Below are 25,207 nucleotides of genomic sequence, written 5' to 3' on the forward strand. Positions count from 1 at the left end.
GGCCGCATCCAGCCCCCGGGCCTTAGTTTGGGGAACCCTACAATAACACCTTCAAGCTGTCACCACACAGCACAGCAGCATCCCATTAAAAATTCTTCCGTTGCCATTTCATGGCAATAGAGGCCCTTACTGTGGTACCACAGCACATGGTTAGTGCAAACCTATGGTGTGGGCATGGAAGCTCACCATGGTACTATTGGGGCATATGTACATAAGATAACACTAGACCTGGGCCTAGACTTCTTAAACTTCCCAGCAGTTACTTAATTTGCAACAATCTGGCATCTGATATTCAGAGGCATGTTGCTTCTGAGCATATAGGTTCCATTTAGATATTACAGCCGATAGCCATCAATAGGCCTACCCTCCATGAATGAGTCTAATGATTTTTTAAATCCAACTAAGAAAGTGTCTATTGCCATGGCTGTGATAAATCAGTTTCGTGTGTATTACATATTGGTCCAATTTGTATGTCACAGTAAACCATAGTCAAAACAAAATAAAAAATAAAAAAAAATCCTTCCAGTAGCACCTTAGAACAAACTTAGTTGGTCTCTAAGGTGCTACTGGAAGGAATTTTTTATTTTTTTATTTTGTTTTGACTATGGCAGACCAACACGGCTACCTACCTGTAACAGTAAACCATAGTTATCTATCTGCCTGGGGTGCTTTGTGCTGCCTTGTTAGCACATGAAGGAAACAAACCATGTTTGGCTTACCGTTTGTTTGATTGAAGCTCCTATTCCTCGCTTGGATGAAATGCTAAGCCCAGGGATCATGGTTTACTGGTATTTCTCCCCAGTTCTAACAGGGAAAAACAAAGCAAATATGACTGGCACATGCACAGTAAGCTGTGGCTAAGATGTATGAATGCAGCCATTTTTAAAGAGTTAATCCTTTTTATCAGACAAGGACCTGCTATCAGTCAGCTTCATTGGTTGATGACCGTGTTATGGGGGAGGGGGGGAATCCCTTCATTCTTAATTTTTTAAACATCTATCACATCCATCAATCCCTTTGACATCTTGTCTCAAAACTAAACCAAGATCTAAACTAATACTGATTTCTGTTAGCTTTCTGTAATTGAATTAAGAACTTATAATAACTTTTTCTTAGTCCTGGCATGCCATAGATGAAATAACTTAAGTAGTAACTTGATTCAAAATGACCTTTAGTAAGCTTTAAATTCAAACACAAATCCAGGAATCTGTTGTCTGACGTATGTGTGTCATAATTACATGGCTTCTTAGAGCTTGAACTGCAAATTCTGAAGATATCTTTCCTCTGTTACAGCTCTAAAACAGACCCTGTTACTGGAGCAGTGAAAAATACCAAATATCATCAACTTTAGTAAGCATTGCAAAAACAAAAACAAATGTTACTTGTCCAGTTACATTTGCTATATCTGTGCATGATTTCTAATCTTAATTTTTTTAAAGAAAATATCTGTTTGTTAATATGTCACTGTAATGATTTTGTTATGGATTTGTAAAATGTTAAAATTGTAGTAGATGTTCTACACTTACCTTTTTCATCCATGCCATATGTTGAATGGACATTTGCCATTAATATTGGAAACTCCTGAATGTTTCATTTTATTCTGCAGTGATTTGCTGGGATTGGTTACATATCTGGACTGGGTGATGATCATTGTCACTATATGCTCTTGCATCTCAATGATGTTCGAATCTCCCTTTCGAAGAGTGATGCATGCACCAACACTTCAGGTAATTATATAGAAGTAATTTGTTGTACAAAAGAACCCATTGTTTTCAAGTTCAGGGGTAAATAATATTTGGTTTTCCCTTTTCTTCTCAGATCGCTGAATATGTTTTTGTAATATTCATGAGCATTGAACTTAATTTAAAGATTATGGCTGATGGCTTGTTTTTTACTCCAACGGCAGTCATAAGAGACTTTGGGGGTGTCATGGATATATTTATATATCTTGTAAGTATTTGCTCTTTGGGCATTTTTCATCAGCATGCCTAATATTCTGTGCTAGTCATGATTAAAAAACAAGCAAATTTGGGGGAAATAATTTCATCTAATAAGAATGAGAATCCACACTAGAAATTAAAAACAATTTGTATATATTGTTTGTCTGCAATTTACATCTAAACTCCAAAGTACTTTCAGTTGTACATAGGTACATAAATACAGTACCTATTTACCTGGAAATGTTTAAGAAAGGCAAATGCAGATGTATGATTCAGTTGCACTGTTACTATAATAGACTCACAACTTATGCACATTTAACTTGTGTGCATTCAGCTTTATGCACTTGGCCTGAAAGGATAATGTAGGTGCCAGACAAGCCTCCCAGAGGACTGAGTTCCATAAATAGGACGCCACCTCAGAGAAATTCATCTCCCTTGTTGCCATTCATATTTCCTCAGCTGGCAGGGGTATTATGAAGAAGAGCCTGCAAAGCATATCCCAGCACATGAGTACATGATAGGGGGAAGATGTTCATTTGGGGATAGCTTTTAGAATACGTATCTATCTTACCTCATGGCAACATAGTCCTTGTCACTTAGTACTGTACTTTTCCGTGTATAAGATTAGGTTATTTTCCTTAAAAATCATGCTAAAAAGCGGGGGTCGTCTCATAGGGTGGACATTTGACTGGTTGCTGCCGTGGCTGTCAACAGCTATTGTGTGTGTTATTGGTTGCTGTGTCAATGGGTGGTGGTGTTTGGCTGATGCTGCGTCAATTGGGCGGGCAATTGGCAGCTTCTGCGGGCGAGGGGACAGACCGGAGACGGATTTTGCGACGCGTGGGGCTGAGCGATTTCCGCCATTTCTGCCAGAAAAAGCTGAACAACTTTTTGGCATCTCCCCCCATTTTTTTTCAGTACCCCAAAATAGGGGCCGTCTTATACATGGGGGTATCTTATAGACAGAAACATATGGTAATTTCTTTTATAAAAGAAATATTTAATATTGAACTATGTATAGATGGCATTAGATAAATACTTAATGTTCGTATTATCAAAAAAGACTGTTTTTTAAAAAAAATCATAGCACTATATCTGAACAGGACTTCTAAGTGAAAACATTGTGAGCTTGATTAAATCTTGTAGACATTACACTGTGTCACGGATATAATGAATATAATTTGTCACAATCAATTTGTATTCAAGCCTTGCGTGTCTGCAGTCAGAAAATGAGGTCTTTTCTCAGAAATCCTTCTCCGCCTCTTCTACTTCATTTGAAGAAGAAAAACTGCATTCAATCTCCATTTCTAAATAATTCTAACATTTAGAAAAGTTCAGTTCAGCATGTACAGTATTGTTCCGCATTGCACCATTATTTGGGAGCGTAGAAAGTAACAGCAATGTATCCCAAATGAAGTAAAAAGGGGGGGGGGGAAACTACACATATACCCAATTCTTGAACATCTTGGAACTAAATTCTGTTTACATCAATGGGTCACACTTGCAAGAAAACGAGATTAAAGTCTTTTTGAAACTCCCTACATGTCTTCCAGCCCCTCAAAATATCACTTTAATATGGAAAGTGTTGATGAAATGTTATTACTCACAAGAAAGGCTTCTCACAAAAGCTAGGAGGTCAACAAATCCAGATTACAGCAGAAGAGATGAATAATTCCCCTTCCCTTCTCTGTTTGCAGGCTTTGACCATTCTTTGGGGCATGGCTGAGGCCCAAGCTGGCAGTCAAGCTGGCTAACTAGTCGGGAAATGTACACAAATAGGCATTTAGACTTTCTTGCACCTTTACTTCAGTGCGATAGGATTAGCACTTAATTGCCTTTTGCCACCAGGGCACACAGTTATGCTGGTGTGTTGATCACATGCTGGTGTAACATCATGGCATTTCTATCATGGCCATGTGTGTGTTGGTAGGTAACAGTAAGGTAAAGGACCCCTGGACGGCTAAGTCCAGTCAAAGGTTACTATGGGGTGCAGCACTCATCTCCCTTTCCAGGTCATGGGCCGGCATGACTAAACTGCTTCTGGTGCAACAGGACACCATGACAAGTGCCAGAGTGCACGGAAACGCCGTTTACCTTCCCGCCACAGCGGTACCTATTTATCTACTTGCACTGGTGTGCTTTTGAACTGCTAGGTTGGCAGAAGCTGGGACAGAGCAATGGGAGCTCACCCCGTTATGGGGATTCGAATTGCCAACCTTCTGATCGGCAAGCCTAAGAGACTCGGTGGTTTAGACCACAGCACCACCTGTGTCCCTTTGTTAATTGGTACCTAATGTGAGGGTGCCATTGGCGAGCATCGTTGTAATTGTTCAGGGATTTTTTTAAAAACTGAAGTTTTCTATGTTGTCCTTCAGTAAAATTTCCATGGGTGGCTTACAATAAAATAACGGGGAGAAACTATGACCAAAAAACCCCCTGAAAAAGAAACCATTAAAGTAGAATCATGAAATGTAGAAGGACATGCAGACAGTAATCATGCAACTTACTTAAATACTGACATGTCCTAGCAAATACAGATATATTTCCTTGGTGCTGAAATCATATTAAAATTGATGCTAGGTTAGATCTTATGGAGAAGACATTCCATTTGTGGGACTTGCTGTCATTATTACTATGCCAACTATTGTTTGTAGTGTTAATTTTAGGATTCCAGCTTTGCCTACCGTATTGCAGCTGTGTTATTCTGGTGCAAACACTGGTTTGGCAGCCCCCAGCACAGTAGGACTATAGACTTGGCATACTCATGGCATACTTAGGATCACATTTTATCCTGGTGTTCTGTGTGAGATATTTTACTTTATTTAAAAGGTTTTAAGACTAACTTTCAACCTCAGGTGCCCAAGCTAGCAAATGAGTATGTGAAATGTTTTTTTTTAACACCTGGGCTATATCCTCTTTCACCTTTCAAAAGGTAAGCTTGATATTTCTCTGCTGGATGCCGCAAAACGTCCCTGCGAAGTCAGGAGCTCAGCTCTTAATGGTGTTACGGTGTCTCCGGCCACTTCGGATATTTAAGCTGGTGCCTCAGATGAGAAAGGTTGTCCGAGAACTATTCAGCGGCTTCAAGGAAATCTTTCTAGTGAGCACTGTTTATTTTGTTAATCTTCCAATAAAAGATTTAAAAGTCAAATGTATTACATTCATCAGTATCTGTTCAATAGATTTATGGTCAATGCATTTCACTGCATCCTAATAAGAACAGGTTAAAAGCCCAGGTGTTCTTAGACTGGGTAACTCTCTCCAAACCTATTTAGTTATAAGCCCTTCCTTATAATAGAGGAATAAAAAATACTGTAATTGGGCCCTTCCAAAGTTCTGGTTAAAGGCTGGAGAGAATGCATCAAAATTGCCTATTTTATTTTATTTAAGCTATTTATGTACCACTTAATATCTGGCATTTCTAAGCAGTGTACATAAAATTTTCAAAAAAACCCCTTTGTATTCTATAATGTTGTGATGACCTAAGTGTACTTAAAAGAATGTCCTGCTTATGAGTTTCCCAAAGACATGCAGTTTATCAATGTGTGAAGCAGGATGCTGGACAAGATAGCTCTTCTTATGATTGTGTTTCTGATTGCAAAGAGGTTTACCTGCATGCATAAAATGTAGGTTGTGAAATTTTACTTGAATGGAGTGAGGAATTCATTTAAATGCAATGAGAGGCACGTCGCTGGGGTTAAAGGATGTGAAAATACATATGTGAATGAAAAGAATCAGGAATAGGAGCAAGTACCTTGCTGCCACCTTCCTCGGGACACATCAGTATTGCAGGCAATAACCTCCCTTCCTGCAATTTTATGATGGGTTTGCATCATGTGTATTATTATGGAAGAAATAGTAATGACAGCTACATGGGAAAAGATGGTAGCACATTGATCTTGCAGGAACCCCGTGCCATACTGCAGAGCAATATCTCTCTAAAACTATCCTTATGTGACTTAAAGAGGAGACGCAGTCCAGGGGTCAACTGGTGCCAGTCTGTTGTCCAGACTGGTGGCTTAAGAGAAGATACCCACAGAGGATTTAAATATAAGATTGTTTTCAGTAAAGTTGGACTGCTTTTCATTTATTCCTCTACAGGTTTCCATTCTTTTGCTGACATTGATGCTTGTTTTTGCAAGCTTTGGAGTTCAGCTTTTTGCTGGGAAACTGGCTAAGTGCAATGATCCGCATATTATTGCAAGGGTAAGAACAAGTTTTGCTTGCTTCAGCACGTACAGAGCATCTCCTTCCTTTGCACACGGGCAAAATTCCACTAGCCTCTGCGGTTCCATTCTAGAGTAGGGTGGGGGAAGTTTATGAGACATTTAAGGACGACAGAAAATGTACAAAAAAGAAAAGTATTGTGGCGGTTTGCTCAACCTGCACAGGTCCCCCAGACGTTTAACGGTCCGTTGATACCTGCGCTCACCACTTTGTTAATTAACCGCTGCCACCAACCAGTCTGTCTGGTATTTACTTCACTCAGTTCAGTCAAGGAGAATATTGGAACAAAACTGTTTTATTTGAAGTTTGGTACATAAGCATGTGGTTTCTGAATAAACCGTTCTTTCTTGGTTGTGTTCTTGTTAACAACAGTGCCCAACATTTTCTCCCACCCCTGTTCCTACTCCTTCCCTTGCCACCCTCCTTCCAACCTCTCAATACCCACCACAAGCCCCCAAGTCAAAGACAAAAACCAAGACTAAAGACAAGCCCCAAAAGACCAAGACCCAAAAGACCCCCTTCCTTCCCCAGGAGGGGTTTATATAGTCCACATAACTCCGCCCCCTAAAGGTTCTTACTGGTTATTCCTGTTAACTCCTTCTGTGCCATTCCTAAGTTTGGGTGATCGCCACAAGTATCTATGAAGCTGCTTTATATTGTGTCAGAAATGTATGGTTCACTCACAAGTTTTACCAATAACATGACTATACATCACATGAGATCACCATAAGACATTATGTGTGAGAGATGGCAGAACAGCTCTGTGGTCCCAATTTAGAAATCCTCACACACAGCAGTAGTGTATGCAATGTGTACATTTGTGGTTGGTGAGCAGATGACGCCCTCAGCTTTGCCAACAAGGCTGTTAGTAGGAATGGTTCTCTGAGTTTCTCATTTGAATTCAGTTGTACACATTTCTGCAGCAGTTTGTGGGGTGGGTGGGTGTATAACACACACACACACACACACACACACTTTTTCAGGTGCAAGTTTCTTCTAATAAAACATTTCTGTATGTGATTTTGAAAAATGTACACCTTTTTGCAAGTATATTTCCTGATATAATGCATTCTTCACAAATATATTCATTTTAATGCACATTTCCCCCTAACATATGCATTTTTGTAAACACTGGTTGGAGAACCGCATCAAAAAAATCAGATAATAGTGCGATTTTGAAGGTTCTCATAATTGTTTCAGAAAGTGCAATTTGACAGAGTCAGCTTAAAATGCATACTGAATCAGAATCAAATATGAGATAACCCCATGCTTAGCTGTTAGTGAGTGGAGAGGGAAAGCAGGAGTATGGATTCCTTCCCTCTACCTCACCAAGACAGTAATTGCTTTTGTTGAACAGATGTTGCCAACGAAGTGTATGCATGTACAGTCAGGGAAGTGCAGCTTTGCTAAATGTACAGGTTTCTCTCTCTTTCTCGCTCATCATAAACAATACCCTTTTTATGAATGTATCATCTTTGCTGGCCTAGAGTGGGGTGTTGGTTAATGAGGGATTTGACTCCTTGAGTTAAATTAAAAGCAATACTTATGCTCAATTTATGACATAATTTCCTGGTGTTTGTCATATGGGATTTTTTGTTTGTTTGTGTGCAGCTTTTTATGAGCATTATTTTATGTTTATTATAGGAAGACTGCCATGGCATATTCCGAATAAATGTAAGTGTTTCCAAAAATCTAAATCTAAAATTAAGACCCGGCGAAAAGAAGCCTGGATTTTGGGTGCCTCGAGTCTGGTAAGTAGTAGATTATGGCCAGTGCATTTATTCTGAAGATTCAGTTAGTAATCTAAGATATGAGGTGGACACTGTAAGATTCAGCTACATGATAGTTAACTTGTGCGTTAAGTCATGTACTCCTTCCTACACTTCGATTTTAGTGGTAAATCACAAAGCCAGCAGCACATGTGGACACAATTTTAGTAATATTATGGCAAAAAACAATGGAAATAATGGTACTGGTTGGTTAAGAGCAGCAGAGTTTTTAAGCAGTTTATCTACGCTTAGAAAATGATGAAGCTGAATATATGTAGCCTAGGCACATATAAAAAGATTTGAAGCAGACAATGCAATTTTCAAGGGCTATAAAAACTGCAATAGAGATGCCGGCTATATTAGTTCTGCCTTGTCATTGAGGGAGTAGGCTTTTAAGCTGCAGCCACATAGATTTAGAACCATATTATGACAAAATCCCTAAATGTCAGAAGAGTTAGATGTGCCAAGGGATGTTAAGTTACCCAATCCTTTGATTTTTAAAGGAGAGAGTAATTTACAGATGATTATATCTTACTTGGATCCTTCAGCTTGAATTTCTGTCCCGCTGTTGACCCCATTCCCACACAATGAATTGAAGGCGTGAGATATAAGGGGGGCGGGTTTCTTCTTAATAGTAGAGTCTGTGTCTGAAGGTGCTTGGAAAGTAATGACCATTTTCACATATAGTGTGTGCATTCATTGTGCTGCCTTAAAAATGGTTCCTTATTTTACAAATGTAAGCATAGGTACCGGTAGCCATTTTGCTATTCTTTTCCAAAACGCTGTTGTAGAATTTATCCTGGTGAGGGGGCTTGCAAAGAACCATCCAATACTAGTATGTGGAGATTTTCTTTCATTCTGTTCCATTAATATTAGAAATCAGGGTTTCTAAAGCAGGTTTCATTTTTGCAAATAATTTTAACATGGGAAGCTATATGCGGATTCTATTGAAACGATGCCCTGTGATGGGAGCAGCTGGTGATGCTGTGGTATTTGCAGAATCATATACTTTCAGAATCCAAGTCTCTAAGTGTAAGCAATTTAAAGACTTCAAGCGACAGCACTAATAATGTGAGGAACCAATTTTGCCAGTGTAAGAAAATGTATTTATCATGAGGGAAAGTGCACAGACAGGAGACTTGAGTGCAGAGGCTGATATTCCACTAAGTCATACTCAAAGTGGATGCATTGTAATCAATAGACTTAAATTTCATTCAACAATTAATAAATAATATTATTGCATTGATACATTGGTGTCCTCCAGTTTTATTCCAGGGTCATGGACCACATATTGATGCACTTAGTAGTAGTGTGCTGTGAGATTAAAATATGACACTGGAGATCCACATCCTTAAATCTTCTGGGATCCTATATACACTGAACATGTCTGCTTCGGAGCTGATGTACATAAATTGCACTGTTAGTCTATTTTTCCAGATGTTCAGGGGTCAAATGGCACTCTTATCCCTTACTGTCCTCTTTGATTGTTAGCTACTTAATCCGGGGAAATAAGTGAATCAGAAATGTAAATATATATCCCAGGAATGTACTGTATATGATTGTCTCCATGACTCTGTGTGTGTGTGTGTGTGTGTGTGTGTTTGGCTCTGAACTACTCACTAGTGTTACTAAGAGATTTGTCAGTTCTTTCAGTACAATTAACTGCATGTATTTTTGCTACCCTTCCCTGTGATAATTTAACAGGGCCAACCCTCGGAACTTTAACTTTGACAATGTTGGGAATGCAATGTTGGCATTATTTGAAGTCCTTTCCTTAAAGGGATGGGTTGAAGTCAGAGATGTTATCATTCATCGTGTGGGGCCCGTGAGTATATATACCTCAGCACTTGTCAGACCTTTTAATTCCTCCTTTAATTTCTACAGATGAGTAACATTATTATTTTTTTATAAAAAAAAATATTTATGCAGATCCATGGCATCTACATCCATGTCTTTGTATTCCTTGGCTGTATGATTGGGCTAACTCTTTTCGTCGGAGTCGTCATTGCTAATTTCAATGAAAATAAGGTAATAATGCAGACTTTCTGTTTCTCATGAAGTTATTTTTTTAATATTGTCTTTGCATCTCCCAAGTGCTGCCATGCAGTTATCAGATAGCATTGCAGGTATAAAATGATACCAACTTGGGCTCATCTGCCAACTACACCCATTCCTGGGGAGATTTAATGGGCCACAGTCATCATATCACTTGCTAAAGGTGGAGGGGAATTTCATTCAGTCCATGTTTTAAAGATATGCTGGTCCCGAGGGTAATGCAAGAGGCAAGGTCCAAGTCCAATCCGAAGTCCAAGGAGTCAACGAGGGGTCAGTCCGATGAAGTCGAGGCAGGGTGCAGGGCAGGAATTCAGGCAGGGTGAGGAACAGGAACACAGGCAGGATCTGGCAAACAGCAATGTTGCTCCCACAACCTGGGACGGGATCTGACCGCCCTTTTATCTCTGACGAGGTAATGGCCAGTCCCAATCCCCCGATGACTCACCGCCCTGTCTTGCAGCTCCTGAGTACACAGTGGAATATCGTTTTCCACACTTCTCAGATTGTTACAGTACAGTTCTTGTCTCAAAAGATATGCAATATATATTTTGGGATAAAAGATGATTAGAAATGCATTGAAATGAATTACACATTTAAATACATATTTGTTTAAAAACACATGTAAATAGGAATTTTCATACGGATTTTTAATAAATAAATAAAAAATCACAAAGCAAGGCAAAATGGAATAGGAACACTTGTGAAATTGACATGCATTGGAAATAGACTGATATGCCCTGGAAGTTAGTAACTTCCAGGGTTAGACTACGATAGTGTATTCTAATGCAATAGGGTGAGACTACTATAATGGACTATTCTTGGGTACACCTCTGTATAGTCCTCAAGTGTCAGCTGGCTACCCCGCCCATCTGGCTAGGTTTCCCCAGCCACTCTGAGCAGCTCCCAACAGAATAATAAAAATACGATAAAACATCAAACATTAAAAACTTCCCTAAACAGGGCTGCCTGCAGATGTCTTCTAAAAGTCACATAGTTGTTTATTTCCTTGACATCTGGTGGGAGGGTGTTCCACAGGGTGGGCGCCACTACCGGGAAGACCCTCTGCCTGGTTGAGACTTTGTTATCTTCTGGACCATCTTCTCCTATGTTATCTGAAGAAGTGTGCATGCACACGAAAGCTCATACCAAGAACAAACTTAGTTGGTCTCTAAGGTGCTACTGGAAGGAATTTTTTTATTTTTTATTTTGTTTCTTCCCCCATTTATTAACTAAGGACCTGCTTCTGTGGATAGGCAAGTGGATTTTCAGGGGGAAATGTTCTCAGCTATTGCATCCAAGCTTTGGAATTCCCTTCCCTTTCCTAAGAAGGCCTAATGTACGATGGGGTATCCAGCTCTCATGTAGGCTTCCCTTTCTTCGACATCCACATTCAATGCCTGGATGTTAAGAAGTGGGGCCAGGGATCCACCCAAGCTCAGTAGTGGGGCCAGGACTATGGCCCCATTAACTTTTAAATATGTACCAGGGCAGGTGTGTCTTTTGGAAGCAATATGAGAAGCTTTTGTTCAAACCATTTCTTGGTGGCCAAAGATAGGATAGAAAAATTGGTGTACAGTTACACATACACACCCCAGCTTTTTGATAAACAAATGCATGAAGTTATTTTGTTATTCTTGTTCATTTAGGGAACAGCTTTGCTGACAGTTGATCAGAGGCGATGGGAGGATCTCAAGAGCAGACTGAAGATAGCACAGCCACTTCACCTCCCTCCTCGCCCAGGTACCAAGACCATTTCACTTGGATTCGTAATTCCACAGGAATGTAGGTTTCATATTATAATTGTAATCATGAAGCCCCCTACGAGTTTGTGTGTATTAAAGTGAAAATGTTCTGCGCCTATAAATTTTGCGAAAGGGCGTTGACTTCAGCCCAAAATGTGCTTCAGATGTTCAGAATTTGAATTCAAAAAGTGTTCAAAATTTAAAGGTCTGAGAGATTTACTATTGTGTATATGCAAACTAGACAAAGTTCAGGAAAATAGAGAATGACACGAAAGAATTATATGCTTTATTAAACTGTGTGCTTTAAATTGTTTTTCCCAGATAATGATGGATTTCGAGCCAAGATGTATGATATAACTCAACATCCATTTTTCAAGAGGACCATTGCTGTTCTTGTCTTGGCCCAGTCTGTGTTGTTATCTGTTAAGGTATTTGCTCTTTTCCTTACGATAATATCTTGCAAAGCAGTAGATTATATACTGTAGAGTTGGGAAAGGTTCAGAAAACGGCAAAGCAAAATGATCCAGAGGATGAAGCAACTCCCCTATGAGGAAAGCATACAATATTTGGGGTTGTTGAGTTAGCGAAAAGGTTAGGGGCAGCGTGATAGAAGTATATAAAATTATTCACGGGATGAGAAAGTGGGTAAAGTTTTTGTCCTTCTCACATAACACTAGAACCTGGGGAAGCTGAAGATTGGAATGTCCGGGTCAAACAGAATAAATTAGTTCTTCACACAGTGCATAGTTAAGACTGTGGGGATTTGCTCCCACCTGAAGCAGTGATGACCACCAGCTTGGATGGCTTTAAAAGAGAATTTGACAGATTCATGGAGGATAAGTCTACTAACCCTGGTGGCTATGTTCTTGCGGGAAACTGCAGCAAGGGAGAGTGCTGCTGTGCTCAGCTCCTGCTTGCGGATTTTCCATAGGTATTCAGTTGGCCGTTGTGAGAATGGAATGCTGGACTAGATGGGCCTCTGGCCTGATCCAGCAGGCACTAGTGTTCTTTTAATAATTTAGAAATATTTTATAAAGCCCTGTTTCTTCTTTTATATAAGTGGGATGATCAAGACCCCGTTACCGGCCCTTTAGCAGCAATGTCCGTCGTCTTCACCTTCATTTTTGTTCTTGAGGTAAGGTGATATATTTCACAATTTCTCCAGTCTACAACATTGTGTCTTTTGTCAGTTTTGAATTTTGGAGATCATGCGACAGTTTTACTTTTCAATCTGTTCAGATTCATACTGATTTGCCAATAACCCCCCGGTTTGGGTATAGGTAACTCTCAACTTACGCAGGGGGTTACATTCTGTGGATAGCAAATAAACCAAAATCACATATAGGGTGGGATTGCCTCCTTTCTGCCTCCTTTGGTGGGGAAATAAAACATTTTTGCCGAACATATAAAGCTAAATGCACATGTTACATATGCATAAATTGTGAGTTACCTGTAGTGCAGAATTTTTGGGGTGTGGTGGCATGATGAACGATGCCTCATAGAAAAGTAATAACATATACATTCCTCTCTTACAGGTTACCATGAAAATTATTGCTATGTCACCTGCTGGATTTTGGCAGAGCAGAAGAAATCGCTATGATCTCTTGGTGACATCTTTAGGAGTCATTTGGGTGATACTCCACTTTGCCCTAACTGTACGTTCCAGCAAACTGCATTTTTTTTTGTCAGAACTGATCACATAGGACTATTATACTTTGTATATCTGAAATGTAATTCATGAGCTGCTTCGGTATTATTATTATTATTATTATTATTATTATTATTAATTACTATTTGTTCAAAAGGGGGGGAACACAAACTGATCACCCCCCCCCCTTTTCCCCAACCCAAAGATCAGATGTAAACAGTAATAGTCATTAGTATTTTAAGCTGCCGTTTAAGAAGTAGTACCGAGCAGAAACAACTTCTGTGTTTGAATTCCAGAATGCCTACACATACATGATGGGGGCATGTGTAATTGTCTTCAGGTTCTTCTCGATCTGTGGGAAACATGTGAGTAAAAGTAGCTTGTTTGTTTGGCTGCTTTATTCGTTTCAGTATGTTATATATTGTTGCAGTGAACAAAAGCAGTATGGTATTGAGGGTGGGGGAACAACGAGATGGCAGATGTACACACCACCCATGCCCACTGCCCTTGCTCCTGCCCCCGCCCTGGGTTCCGTCACTCTGCCTTATCCCAGTCCTGGCAAATAGCGCAGTTCAGAAATTTGCAGTTCAGTTTAGGTAGTCTATGCCCTAGAGACAGGAATAGCTTTGTTGGGAAGGGATGATGGCTGGAAAGAGGTCCCGGAAGCTAGGGGCAGGGAGCCAAGAGTAAAGAGCATGAAGGAAGAATGCAGAGTAGTCAGTGGGCCAAGGAGGAAGAGGAGTCTTGCAGAAAGGAGCAAATGATGACGAGATTGAGGAAAGGAAGGGTAAACAGTAAGGTACCTTTGGAGGGCTCAACACCATGGGTCAGAGAGCAAAGGGTTGCTTTGTGTCAATTCTAGACCCTAACGGTGTTGCTGTGCTTTGAACACTGCATATAAGCGGAAATATAATTGTATTGTTGCTGGAGCATTGTGACCAGGCAGTCCTAGGAATACATTGAGGGCCAGGAAGCAGTAAATGGCAGGGGCTGGATGTCACATATGAGTGGAACTAACCAGCCAATTCATTGGCTATAGGTTTCTAATACTACTCAGCTGTGTCACTGTTATGCCCCATTTCTATTATTGAACGTTATTTCCCATTGCTTTCCTTATATCTTTTAGGTGACCCTGAAGATGCTGCTTCTGACAGTGGTTGTCAGCATGTACAAGAGCTTTTTCATCATAGTAGGGATGTTCCTGCTGTTACTTTGCTATGCTTTCGCAGGAGTAGTTTTATTTGGCACTGTAAAATATGGAGAGAACATCAACAGGTATGACGTTTTTTACTCCACCAGAAAGTAAATGATATTGTGGGATTGCTGTGTTTGAGCATGAATGTTTGTTGAATTGTTGAGATTCTCAAGAAATTTGATTCTGGGTCAGGTCTCAGAATCCATGCTCGTGCAGTCTAGTTTTGGGCACACAAAATGCATGAAGCAGCTGTACTATGCTACTCCTGTTCTGTGTATAAGTACCCATGTTATTTCCTGTAATTTGCAGGCTGGGCTTCTGGTAGATTCTGGAAGATCAGGTAGATTACTATATAGCAGGCACAATATAGCCTCTCACTATAATTAATAGTCACCATGGAAAATGCTTAGGACTAGCTAAGTAAGGGAGAGAAGGAAAAGATCGCAACATCTAATGTTTTTTAATGCTGAATTTCACTTGTCACACACTGAACAAAATTTCTTGTTTGTTTAAAAACAGGCATGCCAACTTTTCATCAGCTGGTAAGGCCATTACTGTACTCTTCAGAATAGTCACTGGGGAAGACTGGAACAAGATAATGCATGACTGCATGGTAAATTGAACACAATTATAAAACAAGACATAAATACTGAAACCACCACATGTCTAACAGCCTAGCTTTGTGACTTAACAGTGCCGTGCTTTTTTTTTTTAAGCTATCATTCACACAAACATTCATGTATTTATTTGACATGTTATAGGAATAAATGCATAACCATTTAAGTCCGTGAATAATGTCAACAAGTATGCATATATTTTGCCGTTCTAAATATCACCATCTTTGTATTAATTGCTAGCAAGTGGGGGACTTTCTGAATATGTTGACTATATCGCTAACTGATAAACATTTGTTATCCTTTAAATCCACTGGATCTGCTGCAATAAATGCCAAAACATTATTTAATATAATTCTTTCTGCAGTCTTATCTGCCCCTGCATCTCAGATGTGTGTAAATGCTAATTCACAGGACTGGTGCTGCTTTTATCTCAAACCACCAGCTCTTACAGCTGCAAATCATATATAGATTAAGATGGCCCCACTGTCTTGGGGCTTGGAACACAGGTTCTCTTTCTCTTTCTGGTAACATCTACAGTAAAAGGCTGAAGTGTTTGGGCATGGTAGATATTTTTATTATTTATTAGGTTCATATACCGCCCTTCATAAGACCTCTGGGGAGGTTTACAGGATAAAATAGAGGATTAAAAACAAGTAAATAACAAAACAGCAAAACAATGAACCCCTCCCCTTTACCACAGACACATTTAAAAGGCTGTAGAATATTAATCAGCCAAAGGTCAGGTTGAAGAAGGAATGTATTTGCCCACTGCCTCAAAATATATAATGAAGGCGCCAAGCGAACTTCCCTAGGGAGAAGCCACCACAGAAAAGGCCCTGTTCTCGTGTTGTCACCCTCTGAACCTAACATGGAGGAGGCACACAAAGAAGGGCCTCAGATGAAGTACCGTATATACGTGAGTATAAGCCGACTTTTTCAGCCCATTTTTTGGGCTGAAAAAGCCGCCCTCGGCTTATACTCAGGTGAAGCGGGCGGCTGCAAAGGGACAAGCGGCAAGAAAGGGATCCTTTCTTGCTGCTTGTCTCCCCTGCCCTGCCGATCCCCCATCTGTGCCTGCTCTCTGATCCCTCGTCCTGTGCCTGCTCTGTGCGAGGATTGCCTCCTCCTCCTCCTCCTGTCCCTTCTCCCCAAAGGGGAACGGGGGCAGCGGGAGCAGGACAAGTATCGAGCAGGCGCGCAAGCCGGCTCAGCCCCAGAGAGCCTGTTGCTTTTGCCCCCATCCCATCCCAGCTCAGTCCGCCATAGAAACTGCCCACCCTGAAACTATCAACCCCTGAAACCTTCCCAGAATCTGCTCCCTTAATTCCTCCCTGAATATGCCCCCTCCCCCTGAGCCCTCCCTGTAAAGAGACCCTTTCTTTCCAAGCCTTCCCTCTTAACCCCTTCCCCCATCCCAGCTCTGCCCACCCTAGAAACTACCCACCCTGAAACTTTCCCAGAATATGCCCCCTTGCCCTTGATGCCCTCCCTAAATATGCCCCAACCACCCCTGAAACCTTCCCAGAATCAACCCCCTTCCCCTTAATCCATTCCAGAATCTCCCCCCTTAATTCCTCCCTGAATATGCCCCCTCCCCCTGAGCCCTCCCTGTAAAGAAACCCTTTCTTTCCAAGCCTTCCCTCTTAACCCCTGCCCATCCCAGCTCTGCCCACCCTAGAAACTGCCCACCCTGAAACTTTCCCAGAATATGCCCCCTTGCCTCTCATGCCCTCCCTAAATATGCCCCACCCACCCTGAAACCTTCCCAGAATCTGCCCCCTTCCCCCTTAATCCATTCCAGAATCCCCCCTTAATTCCTCCCTGAATATGCCCCCTCCCCCTGAGCCCTCCCTGTAAAGAGACCCTTTCTTTCCAAGCCTTCCCTCTTAACCCCTGCCCATCCCAGCTCTGCCCACCCTAGAAACTGCCCACCCTGAAACTTTCCCAGAATATGCCCCCTTGCCTCTCATGCCCTCCCTAAATATGCCCCACCCACCCTGAAACCTTCCCAGAATCTGCCCCCTTCCCCCTTAATCCATTCCAGAATATTCCCCTTGCCCCCTGAAATGTACCCACAATATGCCCCCTTACCCCCTGAGCCCTCCCTGTAAGAGACCCTTTCTTTCCAAGCCTTTTATTGGTATTTATTTTTATTTTTGAAATTTACCAGTAGCTGCCGCATTTCCCACCCTCGGCTTATACTTAAGTCAATAAGTTTTCCCAGTTTTTTGTGGTCAAATTAGGTGCCTCGGCTTATATTTGCGTCGGCTTATACTCGCGTATATACGGTATGCGGCGTCCGGTTTACATGGGCAGATGTAGTTTATTTAGTAAACCTGTGAATATATAGATAGAAAAGACTGAGATATGGCAGGAAGTTTAGTTCAGACAAATGTAATCGGTTCTTCACCTTTGGCTGTAAGAAAAATAGGTTATGGTTTGCTAGGGAAGCATGCAATGGACGGGGGGGAGGGTTATGTACCCTGCATCAGGGCACCCTTTTCGCTGTTAAAAATGGAGACCCTCACCACTCTTTCCACATTACAGGGGCAGGTCTTTTAAAAAAACACACGGATGTGCCGCTGTTGCATCCAATTTGGCCCTCACTCTTGTCCTGACATACGCCTCAGAATGTTGTTACTATTGCTGCTCTTGCTGTCGTGTTAATGCCATCGTTGTTCCCTAATTGTGATACATACGTTTAAGTGTATGCTTGTGCATATGTCAGTTAGTTGCAAAAGAAAAAAATAGAAAAGAAAAGAAGAAATCATATATCCCTTTGACTTAAATAATTATTTTCCTTTGAAGGTTCAACCTCCTTTTTGTACTCCAGATAACAGAACATACTGGAAGACAGATTGTGGAAACTATGCTGGTGCTCTTATGTATTTCTGTTCATTTTATATCATCATTGCATACATAATGCTAAATTTGCTTGTGGGTAAGTCACAAATAGTCATTACTGTATATGTTTCAAACATATTATATGTTATACACACACACACACACACACACACACACACACACTACCCTTCGGTAAATTATTCAATAAAATAACTGATTTAGCAACATGACTGCAACAATCAGCTAACTGAAAAATTTAAAAAGTAGCATCAGTTTTGGACTGCAAAACAAAACCAATGAAACAACCCACAAAGACCTGACAGGAATTTCAGAAGCCTTCTGAACGTGAATCTGTTTTAAACAACTGTCCTGGTGGACCTCTCTAGGAAATGAAATTCCATAAAGTAGGCGCTATCACTGGAAGACCTCACCTCAGCGTATGGAGTATGCTTTTCTAAGTATAGTCATACCTCGGGTTACAGCAGCTTCAGGTCACGCGTTTTCGGGTTGCGCACCGCGCCGAACCTTAATGCTACCGTATTTGCCCGAATATAAGCTGCACCTGAATATAAGCCGCACTTTAAAATTGGAGGGGGGGGGGAGAGAAAAAAAGAAAAAATACCCGGATGTAAGCCACTCCATTCCTCGGTGCTCCTGGCTGCATACTGGGGGGGGGGGGAGAGCCAGTCTGCGTTTCCAGCGGCCTTTCCCCTTCCTTGCTCTCTCCCTTCCCAGCCTTGGGTGAGAGGACGGGGGACTACGCACAGCACGGGCACTGCTTTGCCACATTCCTAGCGCTGTTTGCCCCGCGCTCCTGGCTGCATACCATAAGGTCGAGAATATAAGCCACACTTCAACTTTTCATGGTCAGAATTTTGGGGGAAAGTGAGACTTCCATTCAGGCCAATATGGTACTTAGAAGATCAGCATACCCAATTTTTAAAATCTCTCAATAATACAATGAAGTCTTGTTTAACATTTGAAAAACCTAGTTGCCTTTCTTTTCGTATAAAGTTATTGGTTTAGCAATATAGGATCAAATATGTTTTAGTATGTTTTAGTAAGAAAGATGATTCATTAAAAGATGTCTATCAGAAGACAAATTATTCCTACCTTCTATGTGCATATGAAAATAACACTGCAGAAGGCTTTTCAGTTTGCCTTTATTGAGTTTGTTCAGTGTTCACGGAAGCCAGTAGAAGACTTCCATATTTAAGGTTGAAGCATATTAGATTCTAACTTATACTGTTAGATTGACTTGTCTAAATAAAGGCAAACCTATTAATATAAGTATAGCATTTTGTACATTTTTGCCAACATTATGAATACAAGTGAATTCCTTAATGGACTATATCTTTGTTTAATGCCTATGTCATTTTAAAGATCTTATACGGTGTTTAATGTTTCTGTTTTCCATAGCTATAATTGTGGAAAATTTCTCGCTGTTTTATTCCACGGAGGAAGACCAGCTCTTAAGTTACAATGATCTTAGACATTTCCAAATTATATGGAACATGGTTGATGACAAAAGAGAGGTAATAATATAATTCACTATACTTCCACGAGTCTTATTTAGTTGCTGCTCTGTTAATTAACTGCTAGGAAGGAGAAGTAAATGCAGTTTTCCAAAAGGGAATGCAATAGCTGCTCCCATTTCACTTTATAGGGAGTAGTAGAGGAGTCCTTTCCAACATCAGTTCCTTTCAGTCTTTGTGCTCAAGTCCAGTGGAGCTTCAGAACTGTGAATGGACTTACTTCAGAGTCAGGGTACCCGTGGCCTTCAAAATATTGATGGACTAGATTCGCATTATTCCTGATCACAGGGCATGCTGGTTGAGGCAAATGGGCCTTGGAATTGAGCAGCTTCTGGGAGGCCAAAGGTCATCTACCCCTGGCTTACACCCTTGACCTATAGGTCACTATCTACAAAAATGAACAGTTTGGCTGAACTCCTTCATGAGTCATATCCAACACTGGTGTCCCGATAGCGCAGCAGACATCCACTTACGCAGCACAACTTTCTTCTTCTATCCTCTCCCCTACATCTCCCTGTGCACCCTCAAAATCTGCTCCAGAGGGTTGGAGAACCCCCTGGAAACAGATCTGAAGGACACATGGGGAGAGGAAAGGGAAGTTCTGTTGCACAAGCATGCATGCAGCATTAGCTATTTTGGTGACAGCTCATGAAGGTTTTGACCAGTACCAATAATGGAGAAGTTGTGCCTTCTTTTCAGGGAGTGATTCCTACCTTCCGAGTCAAGTTCTTGCTGAGGTTGCTGCGTGGAAGGTTGGAGGTGGATCTGGACAAGGACAAACTTTTGTTCAAACACATGTGCTATGAAATGGAGAGGCTGCATAATGGCGGAGATGTAACATTCCACGATGTACTGAGGTATGTTAGATGGCACACAAAACCAATTGTAGTTTAATTGCAGGTATTTTCTGCAAACTATAAAACAGAGTACCAATATCAGTGCTATTTTTTAGGAAAAAGAGGTGCTGGAACTCACAATGAACGCCTCCCATGTTCTCTTATAATGGCAATGGTGCCCACTTGAGAGGTGCCGGAACTGAGTTCCGGCTGAAAAAAAGCCCTGAATACAATCATTTTTATAGGGTTTATAGAAAATAATAACTGAGGAGCATATCAGTTTTTACTCAATGCTGATTTTTCTAATGTGTATCTGGAAGTCCAATTCAAACTACTATATTCATCATATAATAACTGCAGCTTTCAGCTGTCTTGTTTGGCTGTGTGAACCTGATTGGATCATCTATAAAAAAGAGTGTTTTATTATCAAGGAAAGCAAATTTAGTATATAGCAATGACCACTTCCATGGAAGAAAGAACTTTCCCTGTTAAAAATACTCCAGCCCAGGGAACTTCTGCACCATGATAAGAGCTGACACCAGTTTAGGAAGTTGCAAAGTGGAGGAGTTAAGTAGGCGCACCCCTCCCTCTCCTCATCTAAAAGCCAATCAGTACTGTCAGAGCAGAGAATGTTGATGCATATCTCCAGTGCAGGATTTGGGCAGCTTGCACAGTTGAACATACTTGTGTGCAGAAACCTGTTTTCATTGCACATGCACTTCTCTCTAATGGAGTTGGCTGTATAATGTCTTCGCCACTTCTCACTGTATCATAATCCATGTATCCCCAGGTCATCGGATGACCCTTTAAGAGCAAAGTAAACACCTTATTTTCAAAGGAAGTATATGATACATCTGCTATTATTTTCCTTTTATAAATAACATTTAAAAAACAACAACAACCTCGTTATTATTATTGTTTATTATTATAAAATTCTTCCAGCATGCTCTCCTATAGATCTGTTGACATCAGAAAAAGTCTTCAGCTGGAAGAACTGCTTGCTAGGGAACAACTGGAATACACCATAGAAGAAGAAGTAGCCAAACAGACTATCCGCATGTGGTTGAAGAAGTGCTTGAAGCGCATTAGAGCAGTAAGTTTAACTAGGAAAAAACAGAAAGCATGTAGCATACCCTTCCTTGTTGTGTAGAACATGCTACATTTTATTTTCATACTAGAGAACTGTCAATTATTTGGAAAACATTATTCAAGCTTCTTAGCCTTCTCAGTCATGCAGTGCTTAAAATACGAGGATGCTAGCTATTTATTTATTTATTTATTCATACATACATACATACAACGTCACTGGTGCTTTACATAATCAAAAAAGACACAAGGAGCCAAGAATTAAGATGTGGAGAATAGAGGAGAAAGAGGAAGGGAAGGCAGATAACTATAACAGAAGGATGATGAGTGACAGCAGGAGAGTGTGATGGAATGTTGCGTGGATATATGAATGATGGGTGGCAGGAGTTGGTTGAGAAAGCCAGAGTTAAAAGGAGTGAGGTGAAAAATGAGGACTGTATAATCAGAGAGGGGCATTGGTGCAAAGCTTGGAGTTTGGAGGGTCGGGAATAATGGGTTAGATTAGTAAATTATGAATGTTTTCTGGTCTGGAGTAATGGTAATTTATCAGATTTTGCCCCCCACATGCATCTTGTAAATTACACATTCAAGTAGATAAACAGAGAATCCTCTTGGTCTCTATAAATCAGTGGATGGAAGCAGCAGGTTGTTTGGGAAAGTATTAAGGAAAGTCTGGACAGGTGAGTGACTGACCCTAATGGCCTCCATGCACCCAGGCCCTTGTCAGGGACTGCTGCAACATCACCATAGCAATTAGTGATGGCAGCATATTTTGGAAATGCGGGTTTCAAAATACAGGCTCCCTCAGTTTAAAAATCTGCACACTATTATGAACCAAGCCAAACACTGCTCCAAGTTTTGACTTGGTTTATAGCAGCCCTCCATCCGTCCTAGAATCCCCTACCTCCCCTGCCCCTTTACCAAGTTGCAACTCAGGCAAGGAAAGCTAGTGATGGTTTCTGTCTACAGTGACAGTGTCTTGACATGCGTTTAAGCATGGAAAGTCCAGGAAATGAAGTTTTTTAATTCCTTCTCGGGTGTATTTTGTTGTTGTTGACGATGATGATAGCTGAAAACAAACAAGCATAGAAAGCTTTTTCTTTCCAGTTAGCGCAATAATGTTTAGTGTTGGATATATCCATTCTGCTAAAAAAAATTGCACACAATGTCATTGATACATAAAAATTGTACAACATGAAAGTCACACTTTGTAGTAATCTAAGGGAGTTTCCATTATCACTTTGTTAATCTTATCTAGTGTCTAATTTAAAAATCACTGAAACCAGTTAACTTCAATAGCCTCCAGATGAGTTCTATAAAAGCTTAGTTCTTCTCCCTGATCATTTTATTTTAAATGTCTCTTTCGGTAGTCTCATAAAGCAGATTGAAATAAAATTAAATGGTGTAAGCAGCTTTATGAAAATGACTACAAAGGAAAAGTCCACTGTAACTGTGAATAATATAAAGGGAATGCAGAGCAGACAAGAGCAAATTTCAATTTTTGAAGAATACTTGTTTGAAAAGATCCAATGATAATTATACTTATGATCTTTTTATAGAAACAGCAGCAGTCATGCAGCATTATCCATAGTCTCCGAGAGAGTCAACAACAGGAGCTTAGCCGTTTCCTAAATCCACCAAGCATTGAGACAACACAACCAAGTGAAGACATGAATGCTAATAACCAGGATAACAGTACACAGCCTGAGGTACAGTTATGCTCAGGTCCTCAACATGTTGGCCTAAGCCAGTGGGATAAGATAAATCATGATTCTTCATGTTCTCTGTGCAGACACAAATATGTGCAGAGTATCTTTGGAATATTTTAGAGTTTTTAGTGTGACTGGATACACACACAAACTTAAAGAAGAGTCACTCTGTGAAGAACATTGTCTTGATATCCTGAGCTAAGCAAACTAGGCCTATAGTTCTTCTTCGTCTTCATCTCCTCCTTCTTCTCCTCCTCCTCCTCCTCCTTGCCTATGGTTTCAGTTTTGCATTTTCCCAGTCCTACAGTCTTCACAATATGAAATGACTGGGTTCAGATCCAGCCATCTTTTACTTCATTAGCCTACTGTAAACAGTGTCATAGTGACTGAGGTGGATACTCACTGTGCTCTGGAATAGTTTCCTAAAATCCTCCCAGCTACCATAAGCATAATTCTTTCTAGTGAATCAGAAATAACAAAATAAAGATCAGAAACAAAAAGGCCTTGCTTGTGTTCTTTAAAGCTTCAGATACTATGCACTTAAACACTGTGTTCTTTTGTTCTATTCAGACAAGTAGTCAACAACAGCTCCTTAGTCCAACGCTCTCTGACAGAGGTGGATATCGGCAAGACTCTACTGATGGCGGTAAACCTCAGCGGAAGTTTGGACAGTGGCGTTTGCCATCAGGTAGGTGAAGAGTGTCATGAATGACACCAAAAAGAATTCTAAATGGAACCTGGAGCTCTATTTACTGATAAAACTCAGAGAATTGCCATAAGAGGACATGCATCCTCACTGGAGGATTCTGCAGCAGTAGATTTCAGACTTTATTTATTTACACATACAGAGGGTTTTTTATTTGTTAAAAAAAATCCTTCCACAACTTATTGGAGCCAACTGAAGTTCCTGGGTGAAAATATGCTAGAGTAAATCATTCAACAAAATATATTTTAAGAAAAGTAGTTATGGAGTACCTCTTCCAATGGTGTCCCTAACAATGGAAGTCCATAGGAAAAGTAATAAGAGTGTGCAATATTTGGTCCTTTAAACATCAGGGCAATATGGACCTGCATAGCTATTGCCTTTAAGACCAACAGTAACTTAAGCTAAGCATGAGCTTCATTGCTGTGCTGGATACATAAAGATTCTTAAGTGTGATAAAGCTGCAAGTCTAGGCTATTTTAAGTAGATCTTAGGACATTTTCTCACACTTGATACTAGTTGTTGCTTTTTTCCACATTTGTAATGCTTTTGTACATGAAACCTAATCTAGTTGAAATTAAGGTTTAAAAATTGCTCTCTTTCCTCTTCTGTACTATATTAACCAAGTAGGATGCAAGGTAAATGCACTTACAACACGATGTAGTGTTTGGGCATCTCAAATGCATTTTTAATGTGAAAAGCTTTTGGTTTGTATGGAACCATCCCCACTACTCCAGATAACAGAGCAAGATACATATTTAAACTAGTGTACTTTTCACTTCTGTTTAATTCCCTAGCTCCAAAGCCAATAAGCCATTCAGTGTCTTCAGTCAACTTACGGTTTGGTGGCCGTACAACCATGAAGTCTGTTGTGTGCAAGATGAATCCCATGTCAGACGTGGCTTCTTGTGGATCAGAAGTCAAGAAATGGTGGACAAGACAACTCACTGTGGAGAGTGATGAGAGTGGTGAAGACCTGCTTGATATCTGATTGGAAAAAGATGCCAATTCAAGTCACACTTATGCAACATTCCTTTGGAATTAAATCGTTTTCTTGGTTTTTAAATTACCGTTCCTATTGACTGCCCATTTATATCAAGAGAAGCCTTCAACTTGACAAGATACACGACTTTTTATTTTTTAATCCTTGTGTGATTATTAGTGTAAGAAAACAACAGCAAAAAAGGTAGTGTTCATAAAAAGCAAAGACAGTTTTGTTTTGTTTTCCCCTCAGACCCAAGAATCATTAGTTTAACTCCCGGATCTCAGCAGGGCTTTCTGTCTTTCAACAGCCCCTCTAC

The 25,207-nt window shown here is 40.5% G+C and overlaps 1 protein-coding gene across 10 annotated transcripts in view; it reads left to right on the plus strand.

The window, feature by feature from the left end:
- NALCN (sodium leak channel, non-selective) overlaps nt 1–24,972 on the plus strand; it is a 181,009-nt gene extending 156,037 nt beyond the window's left edge. For 8 of the 10 annotated variants that reach the window (XM_033147798.1, XM_033147797.1, XM_033147800.1 and 5 more), the window contains 22 exons: nt 1,294–1,350; nt 1,607–1,727; nt 1,819–1,950; nt 4,873–5,040; nt 6,042–6,146; nt 7,812–7,918; nt 9,641–9,761; nt 9,866–9,964; nt 11,638–11,731; nt 12,055–12,161; nt 12,794–12,868; nt 13,269–13,388; nt 13,678–13,746; nt 14,508–14,656; nt 15,096–15,189; nt 18,002–18,134; nt 19,457–19,572; nt 20,272–20,429; nt 21,351–21,501; nt 23,054–23,203; nt 23,774–23,891; nt 24,704–24,972. In XM_033147798.1, coding sequence (XP_033003689.1) covers nt 1,294–1,350; nt 1,607–1,727; nt 1,819–1,950; nt 4,873–5,040; nt 6,042–6,146; nt 7,812–7,918; nt 9,641–9,761; nt 9,866–9,964; nt 11,638–11,731; nt 12,055–12,161; nt 12,794–12,868; nt 13,269–13,388; nt 13,678–13,746; nt 14,508–14,656; nt 15,096–15,189; nt 18,002–18,134; nt 19,457–19,572; nt 20,272–20,429; nt 21,351–21,501; nt 23,054–23,203; nt 23,774–23,891; nt 24,704–24,897 — 2,638 coding nt within the window. In that variant the 3' untranslated portion in view covers nt 24,898–24,972. Of the gene's footprint in view, nt 1–1,293; nt 1,351–1,606; nt 1,728–1,818; nt 1,951–4,872; nt 5,041–6,041; nt 6,147–7,811; nt 7,919–9,640; nt 9,762–9,865; nt 9,965–11,637; nt 11,732–12,054; nt 12,162–12,793; nt 12,869–13,268; nt 13,389–13,677; nt 13,747–14,507; nt 14,657–15,095; nt 15,190–18,001; nt 18,135–19,456; nt 19,573–20,271; nt 20,430–21,350; nt 21,502–23,053; nt 23,204–23,773; nt 23,892–24,703 lie in introns of those variants that run through there. The other 2 variants (XM_033147806.1, XM_033147807.1) reach the window with 2 other exon arrangements.
- Nucleotides 24,973–25,207: the final 235 nt, after the last annotated feature.

Source organism: Lacerta agilis, chromosome 4, assembly GCF_009819535.1.
Source record: "Lacerta agilis isolate rLacAgi1 chromosome 4, rLacAgi1.pri, whole genome shotgun sequence".
In the NCBI taxonomy this organism is placed as follows: Eukaryota; Metazoa; Chordata; class Lepidosauria; order Squamata; family Lacertidae; genus Lacerta; species Lacerta agilis.